The following is a 13581-nucleotide window of genomic DNA, read 5'->3' as shown; positions in this document are numbered from 1 at the left end:
TGGCTTCTAACTTTTAATAAAAATATACTAAAGTGTAGGAGAGTCAAAATCCAAAGTAAAGGGATACTAATAAAATCATGAATAAATCAGAGAATGATTCAAAAGAAAATAAATAAATAAGTAGGGGCTTGCGCATATATTTCTTGTGGCTTTGCCATCCAAAGAAAATAATTCATTGTAGCTCTGCTAAAACAATGAATTCTTCCATGCACAGGTTTCCCCGTGTCTCATTTATTTATTTTAATTCCTCGATTAATATGTCTCAATTTATTTATTTTAATTTCTTAATTAAATTATGGCGCTTGCCAAATTTCCCTTCAATTCATATTTTGTTGAGTGTGATTATCAGGAATGGATGTTGGATTTTCTCAAATGCCTTTTCTGCATCAATTGATATGATCATGTGGTTCTTTCCCTTTTTCTTTCTTTATGGACTACAATGATTGCTTTTCTAATGTTGAACAATCTTGCATCCCTTTTATGAAACCCACTTGATATATATATTTTTTCATGTGTTGCTGAATTCTGTTGGCTAGGATTTTGTTGAGAATTTTTGCATCTATATTCCTGAGGGATATTGGTCTATCATTTCCTTTCTTAGTAACGTCCTTCCCTGGTTTTGGTATGAGGGTTATGTTTCCTTCACAAAATGTATTTAGGAAGTATTCCATCCTCTTCTATATTCTGGAATCATTTGAGTAGAATTGGTGACAGCTCTTCTCTGAATGTTTGGTAGAACTCACCAGTGGAGCCATCTGGGCCTGGACTTCATTTGGTTGGGAGCTTTTTGATGACCTGATCATTTTTTTCTTTTGTCATGAGTCTATTCAAGTTTTCTACTTTACTCTTTGTAAGTTTAGATAGGTCGTGTTTTTATAAAAATATATCTATCTCTTCTAAGTTTTCAAATTTGTCGGAGTACAACTCTTCATAGTATTCTGTATTATCCTCTTTATTTCCTTTGGTTCCATTGTGACATCGCCCGTGTGGTTTCTGATGCCTTTTATTTGTGTCTTTTCCCTCTTTTCTTTTGTTAGGTTTGCTAATAGTTTGTCAATTTTACTAATCCTTTCAAAGAACCAGCTTCTTGTCCTGTTGATTCTTTCTGTAGCTTTTCTGTTTTCTATCTCATTTATTTCTGCTCTAATCTTTATTATTTCTTTCCTTTTAGTGACTGTAGGTTCCCTCTGTTAGTCTGTTTCTAATTGTTGGAGATGTCCATGGTATTTTAATGTTCTTCTTCAACACTGTAATCAAATGTATTAATTAATCTGTGCCCTCTCTTATTCATTGTCCAACTTTCACATGCATATGTAACAACTGAAAAGAACATGGCTTAGGTCAGGAGCACCTGACGTTAGTCCTCAAACTGATATATTTGCTCTTGAACACTTTAGTGTTGATTAGTGTTGATTGTGGATCCAAGAAAAAGGAAGTCTTTCACACCTTCAATCTTTTCTCCATTTGTCTTGATAGCATTTGTTGGCCCATTTGCGAGAATTTTTGTTTTCTTTACTGATGAAGTCTCCGGTCTTCACCAGTGTTTTTAGTCTTTTTGCCTTTCATTAAGCAAGGTTGTATCATCTGAATATCACAGGTTGTTAATGAGACCTCCTCCAATCCTGATGCTACATTTTTCTTCATATAATCCAGCTTCTGAGATTATGTGCTCGGCATACAGATTTAATATATACTGTGAAAGGATTGAATAAGTGTGCATAAAGTATGATGAAAATCACCTTTCCTTATTTTAAACCGCTCAGTTGTGTTCTAACAATTATAATAAAATCTGCAAAGACCTGGAGTTTGAAAAACAATAGGGAAAAACATGCTCTTCCTCATTTCTTTCATTCACTTTAGCTTGTTGATATGTAAGAGCAAGTTTCAGTCTATCCTGATAATCCATTTTTGTCTTTTCTTCCTTTCCTGTCTTTTTAGTGATCTTTTGCTTTCTTTCTGTATGATGCTGTTGATGTCATACCACAACTCTTCTGGGCTTCAGTCATTCATATTTGATGCATCAAATCCCCTCTGAGATGGTCTCTAAATTCAAGTAGGGTATATTCAAAGTTGGTAGTATGGTGGCTGTCTATAATAAGCACTGGACTGTGAACTACAAGTTCCATGGTTCAAGTACTACACTCACACTGTGGGAGAAAAGATGAGGCTTCCTGCTCCTATAAAGTTTTTAAAAACCTTAGAAATTGTATACATGGTTGCTATGAGTTGGAACCAGCTCGAAGGCATTTAAAACTACCATATTCGAAGTCATCCATCCCTACAACTTACATTATAAGTTTCTGTAGATTAGTCTGGTGGAAGGGAGTGCAGTAGCACCATAGGATAAGCACTGGTCTGTGAAACACAAGTTCAGTGGTATGAACCCACCAGATGCTGTATGGAAGAAAGGTGAAACTTTTGCTCCCGCAAAGATTTAAAGCCTTCGAAACCCTGTACAAGGTAGCTATGAGTCAGAACCCACTTGATGGCACTTAACAGTAACAACAGTCTGGTGGACATGCAATTTCTCATATTCTGTTTGTTTGGGAAGTTTTTAATTTCACCCATTGTGAAAGAGTTTCATGGGGTATAATACTATTTGTTGACAGTTTTATGGTGTTTTTTTTCCTTTCAGAATTTAAAGTAAATCATTTCAATATACTTTATATGATGAACAAAAATCATTTCTGTTCATCATAGCTTTTGAGGAGCAATGATCACGTAATCTAACTGGGGAATCCTTTACATGTGACTGTTTGCTTGTGTCTCACTGCCTTTAGGATTTTCACTTTACCTTTAGTTTTTGAGAGACTGAATATGAAGTGTGCTAGTGTAGGTATCTTTTGGGTTTGTCCTTGAAGCTTTTTAAAGTTAATTTGAGATAATTTTTCATCATCAGTTTTTCAAATATTCTTTCTGTCCTTTACTTTTTGTTAACTCCTTGTGAAATTTCCATGATGCATATATTAGGTTTATTGATGTCCCATAATTCCATTAAACTGTACCCAGCATTCTTGTATCTCCATTTTTGTTGATTTACAGTGTCTGTAATTTTTATTATCTTATAATTGAATTCAGAGCCCTGGTGGCACAATGGGTTAAGCATTGGCTGTTAACCACGTGGCTAGTGGTTTGAATCCACTAAGGGAGAAAGATGAGACACTCTGCTCCCATAGAGATGTTATTGTTGTTGTTAGGTATCATTGAGTCGGTACTGACTCTAATGACCCTATGCACAACAGAATAAAACACTGCCTTGTCTAGCACCAACCTCATAATCTTTGATACATTTGAGTCCATTGCTGCTGCCACTGTGCTGATTCATCTCATTGATGGGTCTTCCTCTCTTTCTCCAACCCTCCACTTTACCAAACATGATATTCTTTTCAAGGGACTTGTCCCTACTGATAATATGCCTGAAATATGAGAGATGAAGTCTGTCCATCCTGGCTTCTAATGACCATTTTGGCTATATTTCTTCCAATACGGACTTTATTGTTCTTTTGGCAGTCCATGGTACTTTAAATATTCTCCAATACCATATTTCAAATGCATTAATTCTTCTACAGTCTTCCTTATTCACTGCCCAACTTTCATATGCATCTGAGGCTAATGAAAATACCATGGCTTGGATCAGGTGCACCTTACATCTCGAACTGACATCTTTGCTCTTCAACACTTTAAAGAGATCTTGCACAGCCGATTTGCCCAATGCAATATGTCATTAGATTTCGTTGACTGCTGTTTTCCTTGAGTGTTGATGGTTGATCTTATAAAAATGAAGTCTTTGACAATTTCAATCTTTTCTCCATTTATATGGATGTTATTTACTGGTCCAGTGGTGAGGGGTTTTGTTTTCTTTATATTGAGGTACAATCCATACTGAAGCCTGTGGTCTTTGAGATCTTTTTCAGTAAGTATTTGAAGCCCTCTTCACTTTCAGCAAGCAAGGTTGTATCATCTGTATATTACAAGTTGTTCATGTGTCTTCCTCCAATCCTGATGCCACATTTTTCTTCATATAATCCAGATTCTCAGATTATTTGCTCAGCATGCAGATTAAATTAGTATGGTGAAAGAATACAACCCTGGCACACACGTTTCCTAATTTTAATCCATTCAGTGTTCCCTTGTTCTGTTTGAACAACTGCCCCTAGAGATGTATAAACCCGGAAAGCCTAAGGTGGACCACTATAAATCAGAACTGACTCAGTGGTAAACAACAACATCCTTAGTTCAGTGATCTTTCTTTCTGCCTGATCAAATCTGTTATTAAATCCTTCCATTGTGTTTCTCATTTCAGTTATTGTCTCTATCATGTACAACATTTTTGTTTGGTTTCTTTTTACCCTCTCTTTTGTTCTTAATCCTTGTTTTTTTAAGCATTGGTTTTCTTATTTATTCTAGATCTTTGTGCTTTCTATAGTTCTTTGTTTATGTTGTATCATATTGCATCATTTTCTTCTATTTGTAATCTGGGCTTCTATAGATGGAATTTCCTTCCTTTGGTCTTGTTCATTTGAATGGGCCAGCATTTCTCCTATTTCTATATACCTGTGATTTTGGAGGGGCATTGAAATTTTTCAAGGTGATAACTTTCTCATTTCTCCCCAGTATTTGGCATTTTTGCCTATTCTTCTTTCTTCAGGAATAAGTAAGCAGAGTCTTTGGACCTTGCTTATCACTTTCTTGTGATAGCTTCTTCTTTCTCCAAATTCCAAATTAGATTTGAAAGTTCCCTATCTCAATTTTCAACTTTCAGTGTTTCTTAAACACAACAGGGAGCACAAACAGATCAGTGTATCTACCAGGGAGTACGTTCTTCACTATCTAGTCGTTACTCCCTGTTTCTGCAACCAGTGAGTCTTCTATGGGACTGGATGTTGCCATTTACATCTATACTGGCATGCAGTGAAGAGGAAGAGGGGTTAACAGTTCTTCAGACCAACCTCAAGAGAAATCTGTCTTGTTGATTTACAAACATTGGTTGACATGTATTGGTTGGGGGAGCAGATTCCATGTAAGAGACCTATCTCCTAACAGCAGTAACAGTTTATAGCAGCTCAGCAGCCAAATGTTAACAGGTGAGATATAGGTTGCTTTTCTCTGAAGGAACACCAAAGGAGGTCTCTCTTGTTTATCATTCCAGCAGCCATATGTTAATATGAGATGAAGTTTGCTTTTCTCTGAAAGAATCCCCAGAGAATAATATCATTGATATTAGATGCCCACAGGTAGTAATATTGGCTGTAGGTGGAAGCTCCACTCAAGGTGATCACTTGTGAGTTCACAGTAGCCTCAGTCAGCAGTTCTCAGTACTGACCAGAAGGGATAGGAGACAGGTCTAAACAGACTCCCAGGAAAATCTGTTCTGTGAATGCCAGATGCCTGAGCTATGGGAAATCCACTTGGTGCAAACTGGCAGAGTGCTGGCTGTGGGAGTGTACTCCACTGCGTGGGAACTTTGTTTTCATTTCACAGCAGTCTGGCAGTCAACAGGCACTAGGTGGGACGGGACTTGCACACTTACAATAGACTGCCAGGGTGGTCTGCTTTGTTAATTTCCGAAACCTACTGGTAGTATATTGTATGTGGGTGCAAACTTCACCCAAGATACCCACTTCCAAGGTCAGTTAGCAGTTCCCAGCATCACTGGAGAGTAGGGGGCAGACAGACCTTGATTGACCCCTGGGGAGATCTTTCCTGATGATTTTAGGGCCCTCAGTTAAGGGGTACACAGGCTGACAGGCAGATTTCTGGCTGTGGGAACATTGACTCTATTGCAGGAAGTCTTTTGTTGGATTCAAAGCAACCAGATGGAGAAGGGTTGGCATGCTTTGAATAAAACCCCACTGAGTTCTGCCTTATTGAGTTTTGTGAAGAAGCTTTCTGCATAGGAAGGTGGTATGGTTCATAGACAAGCAGGTTCCTGTACTAGAGTTGCTTCCTCAATTCATAGCAGCCAATGATAAACATGGATAGTTTGATAAACATTTTTCCTACCGGATGCAACTCATGGTGGTGGTGGTATGCCACTGAATTGGTTCTGACACATAGCAACCTTGTATAGAATTTCCAAAGCTGTCCATCTTTACAGAATCACAAATCCTCATCTTTCTCCCTTGGAAATACTGGTAGATTCAAACTGCTGACCTTTTGACTTATCTTCCCAGAATCTTGCATATGATTTCATAGTAAAACTTTGAAATTAAATTGTTTATTGTCCTATACTTTATTTTGTAGCTTAGCCATCTATTCAGCTTAGCTAATCTTCAAGAATATTGTATGTGGGTGAGTCAAATATTATGTGCACTCTGACTGTAGAATTTATTTTAGTCAACTTGTAAAAAAGACAAATACATCATTTTTCAACATAATCTCTTTGCTTTTCAATACACTTTGTCCATCTGTCAACATGCTTTTGTATTCCTTTATTAAAAATGTTTTAGGCTGAGCTGCAAGCCACAAATGGACTACTGTCTTCACTCCTTCATCAGAGATGAATCTTTGTCCTTGAACGGCTGATTTCAGGGGACCAAATAGGTGAAAGTCTGATAGAACAAGATCAGGACTATAGGGAGGATCCTTTAACACCTCTGGACTATGTTTTTGCAGTGTCATCAGTGTGTGCAGAGATGTGTGGATGTGCATCGTCATGCAAGATCACAATGCCCTTGGATAGCAGTCTTCTGTGTTTAATCCAAAGCTTAGGCTTCAGCTCTTCAGTGAGCATCTCACTGTAAGGAGCACTGTTGTTTGTTGAACCTTTTTCTGAGAGTGCTCCAATACTGGCCCTTGAGAATCCCAGAAAACTGTAAACATCAGTTTTCCAGCTGATGGTTGATTTTTGAACTTTTTCTTGCCAAAGATTGAGGATGTTTCCATTCTATACTCTGCCATTTACTCTCAGGCTCATTGTGATGAATCCATGTCTCATTACCAGTAACAATTCTTTTAAAGAAACTTTTATCTTCCTTCAAGTATCAGTCCAAATTTTGTTTGCAGCTATTCTAACACTTCTGTGGATGCTCTTCCATGAGTTATTTGGGCACCTATCTCGCACAAACTTTTTGAATTCCAAATCTGTTGTGGATTATTTCATAGGCAGAGCCATGGCTGATTTGCAAATTATTTGCCATATAATCACTTGTCTATTCAACAGAATCATTTCACATGCATGCTCAATGTTGTCATCAACCATGAGCATGGATGGATGTTTTGATATAACCAAAATGTGATTAATTTTTGACTCATCTTCTTATATTCACCTATTACTGGCAACTTGTGTGGCACTGTGGGTTAATGCGCTGGACAAAAAGATTGGTTTGAACCACAAGGATAGTGGTTCAGAACTGGTTTGACGGCAGCTAACAATAACAACTGGCAATTTGTAGTGTCGAAATACCTTTTGTTCCTAGAAATTAATATTAAAAATAACTAAGATTCTTTCTTTTCACTGAAAAATGTAAAAGGTAATACAGGTAGACTTTGAATTGTAGCTACAGGACAAGTCCTAAAGAAAACCCCATGTTTTTCAAACATCCCTTTGATGTTTTTTTAATACATGAATCATTAGGAAGTTTAATATTGCTCTTTTCTCCTCTGGCATCAGATATTAACTCCAGATATTTGCTGTGTTTTTCTCCACAGTAAAGCCAACTGTAATAGACGTTGACATTTATGTTAACAGCATTGGGCCTGTGTCATCGATAAACATGGTAAGAAGCGATTTTATTTTCTGATCTGGTGACTGTGCCCTTCTTGTTACTGTGCTCATTGAGAAATTTTCATCTGAGATTTACCATGCTGGTCTAGAACTCAAAATTGATTCCTTTAATCTGGGACACTTGATGATGCTTGAAATGCTGAAAATGATAAAAATCTAAGAAGTAAGACATTTGGTATCATGATTAAGAAATAGTTTTTCCTCTTTCACCCATATAATTATAACTCAAAGTAATCTTTGGGGGATTGTTTGCAAATTTGCATTCATTGGCTGTATTTGATCTTTTGCATATAAGAGTTGAATGTATATGACAGCTTTTGGACCTTTTGTTCCTTTTTAACAAAAGCCAAGCGATCTATATTCCATTGTTTCCCATGAGAAGGTCAGAGGTTACCCAGGTCACTCTGTCTGAGCTCTGCCTGTAAATCAGCTGTCTTTTTTACAGAAGTCTGTACATGGAATCACACATTTGATTTCTCTGAGTGGGGTATTTCAACAGACATGCAAGCGAAACGATCTCAAGAAATAACTATTTCAATATAAAGAAATCCTTTCTTGTAAGAAAGTGGTTAGTTAGTATGGATGTGGCTGTGCTGGAATACATGCATGTGAAAACTTTGTGTCAGTTTTCCTCCCTGTGTGGATTTGGGGGAAGATTCCAAGAACAACACAGAGGTCCTGGATGACTCAAGGGAATTCCTATCCATGAGGTGCCTTCTCTGTGGTCCCGCCTGCACATTGGCCCCTGAGATTGTGGGAGGTTGGAGATAAGGAATTGCCAAAATGTCATTTTTCATTACAGTGTTCTGTGGGTGGAAATAATGCCTCCAAAATTAGTAGCAAAATCATTTCTTTCCATTGCCAGCTTTTAAAAAAATGTTCATCTTTATTTTGACGGTATAAAATTTGCATGGTTGGTTGGTTGGTTGGTTATGTGCCGTGGAGTCAGTTCTGACTCACAGTAACCCTGTATAGGGTTTCGGAGGCTGTAAATCTTTACTGGAGCAGAAAGCCTCATCCGTTTCCTGCAGAGTTGCTGGCAGTTTCAACCTGCTGACCTTGAGATTAGCAGCCTGACTCATAACCACTACTCTACAGACATAAAATTATAAATTACCAAAAAAAAAAATAATAATAATTATAATAAAAAATGACAGATCATTCATCATTTATAGACTAAAGAAAAGTGGGTAAAATGGCAAAAAAGGCAAAATGAATTACAGTATTCATTGAGTTCTGATGTGGCTCTGTAGGATAAGCATTGGACTGCTAACCACACAGTTGGTGGTTCAAACCCATCACTGCTCCTTGGAAACCCTATACAGGGTCGCTGTGGTCAGAATCAACTCGACAGCACTTAATAACAGCATTCACTTTACACCATCAATATCTTAAAGAATGACTCTATCTTCAAAGCAAACTGTAAACATAATTACTTTTCCTGAGGAGAATATTGAAAGTGCCATGGACTGCCAAAAGAACCAATAGATCCATTCTGGAAGAAGTGCAGCCAGAGTGCTCCTTGGAGGCCAGGATGGCCAAAAAAAAGAGTAATCTCTTTTTCATGTATTTTTTCTGTTCTGGAGTTTTGTTTTCTCATGTTATTTATCACTTTATTTAGCGTCTTTAGGTCTAATACGAATTCATGTCTAAACTTAAAAAAAATGTGTCTCTGTAGAAGTATAGTTACAAAAATATTTTCAAACAGATTGTTTATTTTTGCAGATAGAGTGTGTGTATGTGTGAACTTTTTTGAGATTACTTTGTGCTCAGTATTCAGCTTTGTGATATGCATTGATAGGACAGTGTTCTTGTAAACAGTTGTAGGCTGCAGAGATGTAGACGAGAAGTCAACTGACAACCACTGCAGGATGAGAAGTACTAACTAAAGCAGGTGTCTCCTTTAGAAATTTGGTAGGAGTTGGAATAGATTTGACTAATGACATGATCTCAACCTGAATCTTGACTGGCAAGCAAGTGTTTGCATTAGAATTATTGGTGGTGGTGGTTATGTGCCATGGAGTCAGTTCTGACTCATAGCGACCCTGTACAGAGTTTCCAAGGCTGTAAATCTTCACGGGAGCAGAAAGCCTCATCTTTCTCCCACGGAACAGCTGGTAGTTTCGAACTGCTGACCTTGTGGTTCGCAGCCCAATTCGTAACCACTGTGCTACCAGAGCTCCTTAATTAGGAACTAGGGGCATTAAAAAAACCAATTTGCTCTCAAGTCTGTTCTGACTCATGGAAATACTTGTTCAATTTGAGGAAGTCCTTGGTGAAGAAGAGGTAGGACAACAGGGTGTATGACAGTTGGTTCAGTGAGACCTGTGTACTCTCTCTCTGTTCCATTCCAGTTTTGACTGAAGGTATGATGTTAGGAGCTGATGTGCCAGTTAGACCTTATAGAGTCAATAAAAGCTAACAGGAAGGGAGGGAAAATCAATTCCATAAAGCTTGATGGTTACTAGAGGATGGTTCTTTGACTCTTGAAAAATTTCTGAAGGTACATATACTTAGAAATGTCCACCTTTACAGAAGAAGTCAAGTGTATAAGAACCACAGTGCCACTGTGCTTTAATTTTCTCAACATTTATCTATATGCTTGCGGTTCATAGCAATTTTGTCATTGGCAGTTTTATGCCTGTCTTTGTTATCTGTTCTGCTATAACAGAAATCTTTCAAGTGAATGTGTGGCTTTAACAAACAAAAATTTACTTTCTATTTGTTAGGAGGCTAGAAGCCCTAATTCAGAAAACAGGCTCTAGTGGGAGATTTTCACTCTCTAATGGCTCTGGGGAAGTGTCGCTGTCTCTTTTCAGGAACTTTGGTAGCTGAGTCAGGCTGCTAACCTCAAGGTTAGCAGTGCAAAACTATCAGCTGTTTTATGGGCGAAAGATAAGACTTTCTGCTCCTGTGTAGATTTACAGCTTTGGAAACCCCTGTGCAGGATCGCTTGCTATGAGTTGGAACTGACTCCATGGCATACCACCACCATTACCATCACCATCACCACTACCATCAACACCACCATCAACACCATCATCACACCATCACCACCATCACCACCACCACTGTTGCCATCACCACCACCATCACCACCATCACTGCCACCATCACCACCATCATCCTTGGGGATTTTCATGTGACCTGGCATCCATCTGCCTCCGTCTTTGTTTGCTTTTCTCTGCCTAATCTGCTCACTTTATATCTTGAATGTGATTGACTTAAGATACACCCTACACTAATGTTGTTACTAAGTATCATCAAGTCAGTTCTGACCCATAGTGACCCTTTATAGGGTTTCCTAGGAGCGACTGGTGAGCTTGAACCACTGACCTTGCGGTTCAAACTGACCTTGTAGTCCAGTGACTTAGCCCACATCGCCACACCAGGACTCCACCCTACACTGATATGACCTAATTAATATAATAAAGAAAATCCTAATCCTGGTGTCGTGCTGTAGGATCAGCACTGGACTGCAAACAACAAAGTCAGAAGTTCAGATCCACTAGCTGCTTCTTGGAAACCCTATACAGGGTCACTAGGAGTCAAAATTGACTCAATGGCACTTAACAACAAAAATTCTCAAATGGGAATGGATCAGAATTATAGGGGTTAGGATTTGCAGCACATCCTTTTAGGGACACAATTCAATCTAAAGCAATATTCTTCATCAGTTTTCTAAAAATGTTGGCCACTATTTTCAATAACCTCATATGCATGCAAAAGCTGGACAGTGAATAAGGAAGACAGTAGAAGAATTGATGCTTTTGAGTTATGGTGTTGGAGGAGAATATTGAAAGTGCCATGGACTGCCAAAAGAACCAATAGATCCGTTTTGGAAGAAGTGCAGCCAGAGTGCTCCTTGGAGGCCAGGATGGCCAAACTTCATCTCTCATACTTTGGATATATTGTCAGGAGGGACCAGTCACTGAAGCAGGATATCATGTTTGGTAGGATGGATTGGCCCAATGAGATGGATTGGCCAAGTGGCAGCTTCAGTGGACTCAAGCATGACAACAGTAGTGAAGTTGGCCCAGGATCAGGCAGTGTTTCATTGTGTTGTGCACAAGGTCACTATGAGTCGGTACTGACTCGGTGGCACCTAACAATGACAACATTTCTTCAAATATTACTTTGGCATCTCTCTCTTTTTCTGTTTCTTCACAGGCTAGGACTCCATTCACAAGGATGTTCAACCTTCCTACCTTCTCTCACCCATTTCTTCTGCTTGTTCTATTTGCTCATCCTTTTGGTCTCTGTGCTTGAGTCATTAGAGACCCTTTTGACCTACCTTCTAGCATGCTAAGTCACTCTTAATCTGTGTATAATTTTCTGCTAAAGCCATCTACTGAGTTTTAATTTTGTTACTGTATTTTTCATTTCTAAAGTTTTCATTTCATTTCTTTAAAAAACAGATTTTGGGTTTCTAGTGAAATTTTTTACCTTGCTATCTATTTTTCTTGGCATATTAATCCTTAAAATCCATGTTTGATAAAAGACAATATCTTGACCATGTATTGTGTGTGTTTTAAAGCTCTTTATTGTGAATTGAGTTAAACTTTACAGAGCAGATCATCAGTTTTACATTCCAAAAATTGTATTTTGTTTCATTGCAATGATTACAACTCTCTCCATGCACCATCAGTTTACAGTATTAATCTCAATTCCCTTATTTTTTATGTACACATACCACACAGAAAATGTATAATTAAGTGTCCAAAGAGCCCTTTTGCAACCTAGCCTCCTGCCCATAGGTACACAGCCTTTTTCAGTCCCTAGGCCTAGAGTCCTCAGCTGCTTTATCTCTGTATTCCATTGCTTCTGCCTCCATCTCTGCTCTTACTGCTTTTCTGGTTAGAATCCCATGCTCCACTCATGCTCTTCCATCTTGAGGTCCTGGGGTCCTCTGTTCCTGAAATGAAAGACTAACTACTCCCCACTTTTAGTTTCAGAGTCCTGGTGTGGCATTTTGGGCTAATGTGTCAGACTGTAAAGTCGTTTGAAGCCCTATTCAGGGTTGCTATGTGTTGGAATCGACTCGGCGGCACTTAACAACACAACTTTTAGTTTCACATCTTCTATATGTACAGTTGTGACTATTGGAATTGGTCATGGTAAAAGTTGCTCACTATTGGATCATAAAAGTCTATCCCCATGCTCCCAAACCCCTTTTACCAACCCATCTGGAAAAGAGGAAAACTATTCAGTGCAGATTCTACCTGAATCTACCTGAGCACACTCATGAAAACTTGTAAGCCAGCCACTTCTTGCATTGTAGCCCTACATTTTTGATAGCCAATATGTAAGTTGCCCATTCTTATCAATTCAGTGTACTGAGGAGGCAAGTTTGATCCTTGATATGGGAATACTTAGCTTTTGGTTAGAATTTTCAGCAACTGTAAGCCAAGTTACAGTTCATCAAATTGTAGCAATTTATGCTTGCTCCCAGTATCACTCACTCTTCTTTTTCTTCATCTGGTCAAGCTCTGGTAAGCAAGCCATCCAAGCTAGATCAAATTGGAATTTTCTGCAAGTTTAGGAGTTCTTGCACACCTCCTCCCCACTTCAGACCCGATGGCTACTTCACTTTTAAGTCTAGTCCCCATTGGCTAGGTCAGTGTCCATGAATTTGGAAGTTCACAGACCAGCCAGCCCTTCCTCTTCTCTCTCCTGTCTCAAGGTCAACCATTGTATGTGGACATGGCAAAACTCAGCCCATGTCTTCATTGCTGCATCTCCCCACCCCCCTCACACTTCCACTCCCAAGTAGACAAGGGCAGTCACAGAGAGTTTACAAGCCTGCTTGTGAGTTCTCTTTGAGTGTCAGTGTTAGAAGACGTTTTGCCAGATGG

At 38.6% G+C, this 13581-nt stretch overlaps 1 protein-coding gene across 1 annotated transcript in view; it reads left to right on the top strand.

Annotated features, from left to right (window-relative positions):
- GABRG3 (gamma-aminobutyric acid (GABA) A receptor, gamma 3) overlaps positions 1-13581 on the top strand; it is a 424103-nt gene that overhangs the window by 60629 nt on the left and 349893 nt on the right. Inside the window, exon 3 of the mRNA XM_006861874.1 lies at positions 7651-7718. Coding sequence (XP_006861936.1) covers positions 7651-7718 — 68 coding nt within the window. The remainder of the gene's footprint in view (positions 1-7650; positions 7719-13581) is intronic.

The sequence above is a fragment of the Chrysochloris asiatica genome, unplaced genomic scaffold (genome assembly GCF_000296735.1).
Source record: "Chrysochloris asiatica unplaced genomic scaffold, ChrAsi1.0 scaffold00044, whole genome shotgun sequence".
Lineage (NCBI taxonomy): Eukaryota > Metazoa > Chordata > Mammalia > Afrosoricida > Chrysochloridae > Chrysochloris > Chrysochloris asiatica.
Note: the sequence above shows the minus strand (reverse complement) of the source record. Positions and strands in the feature narration are given on the sequence as shown.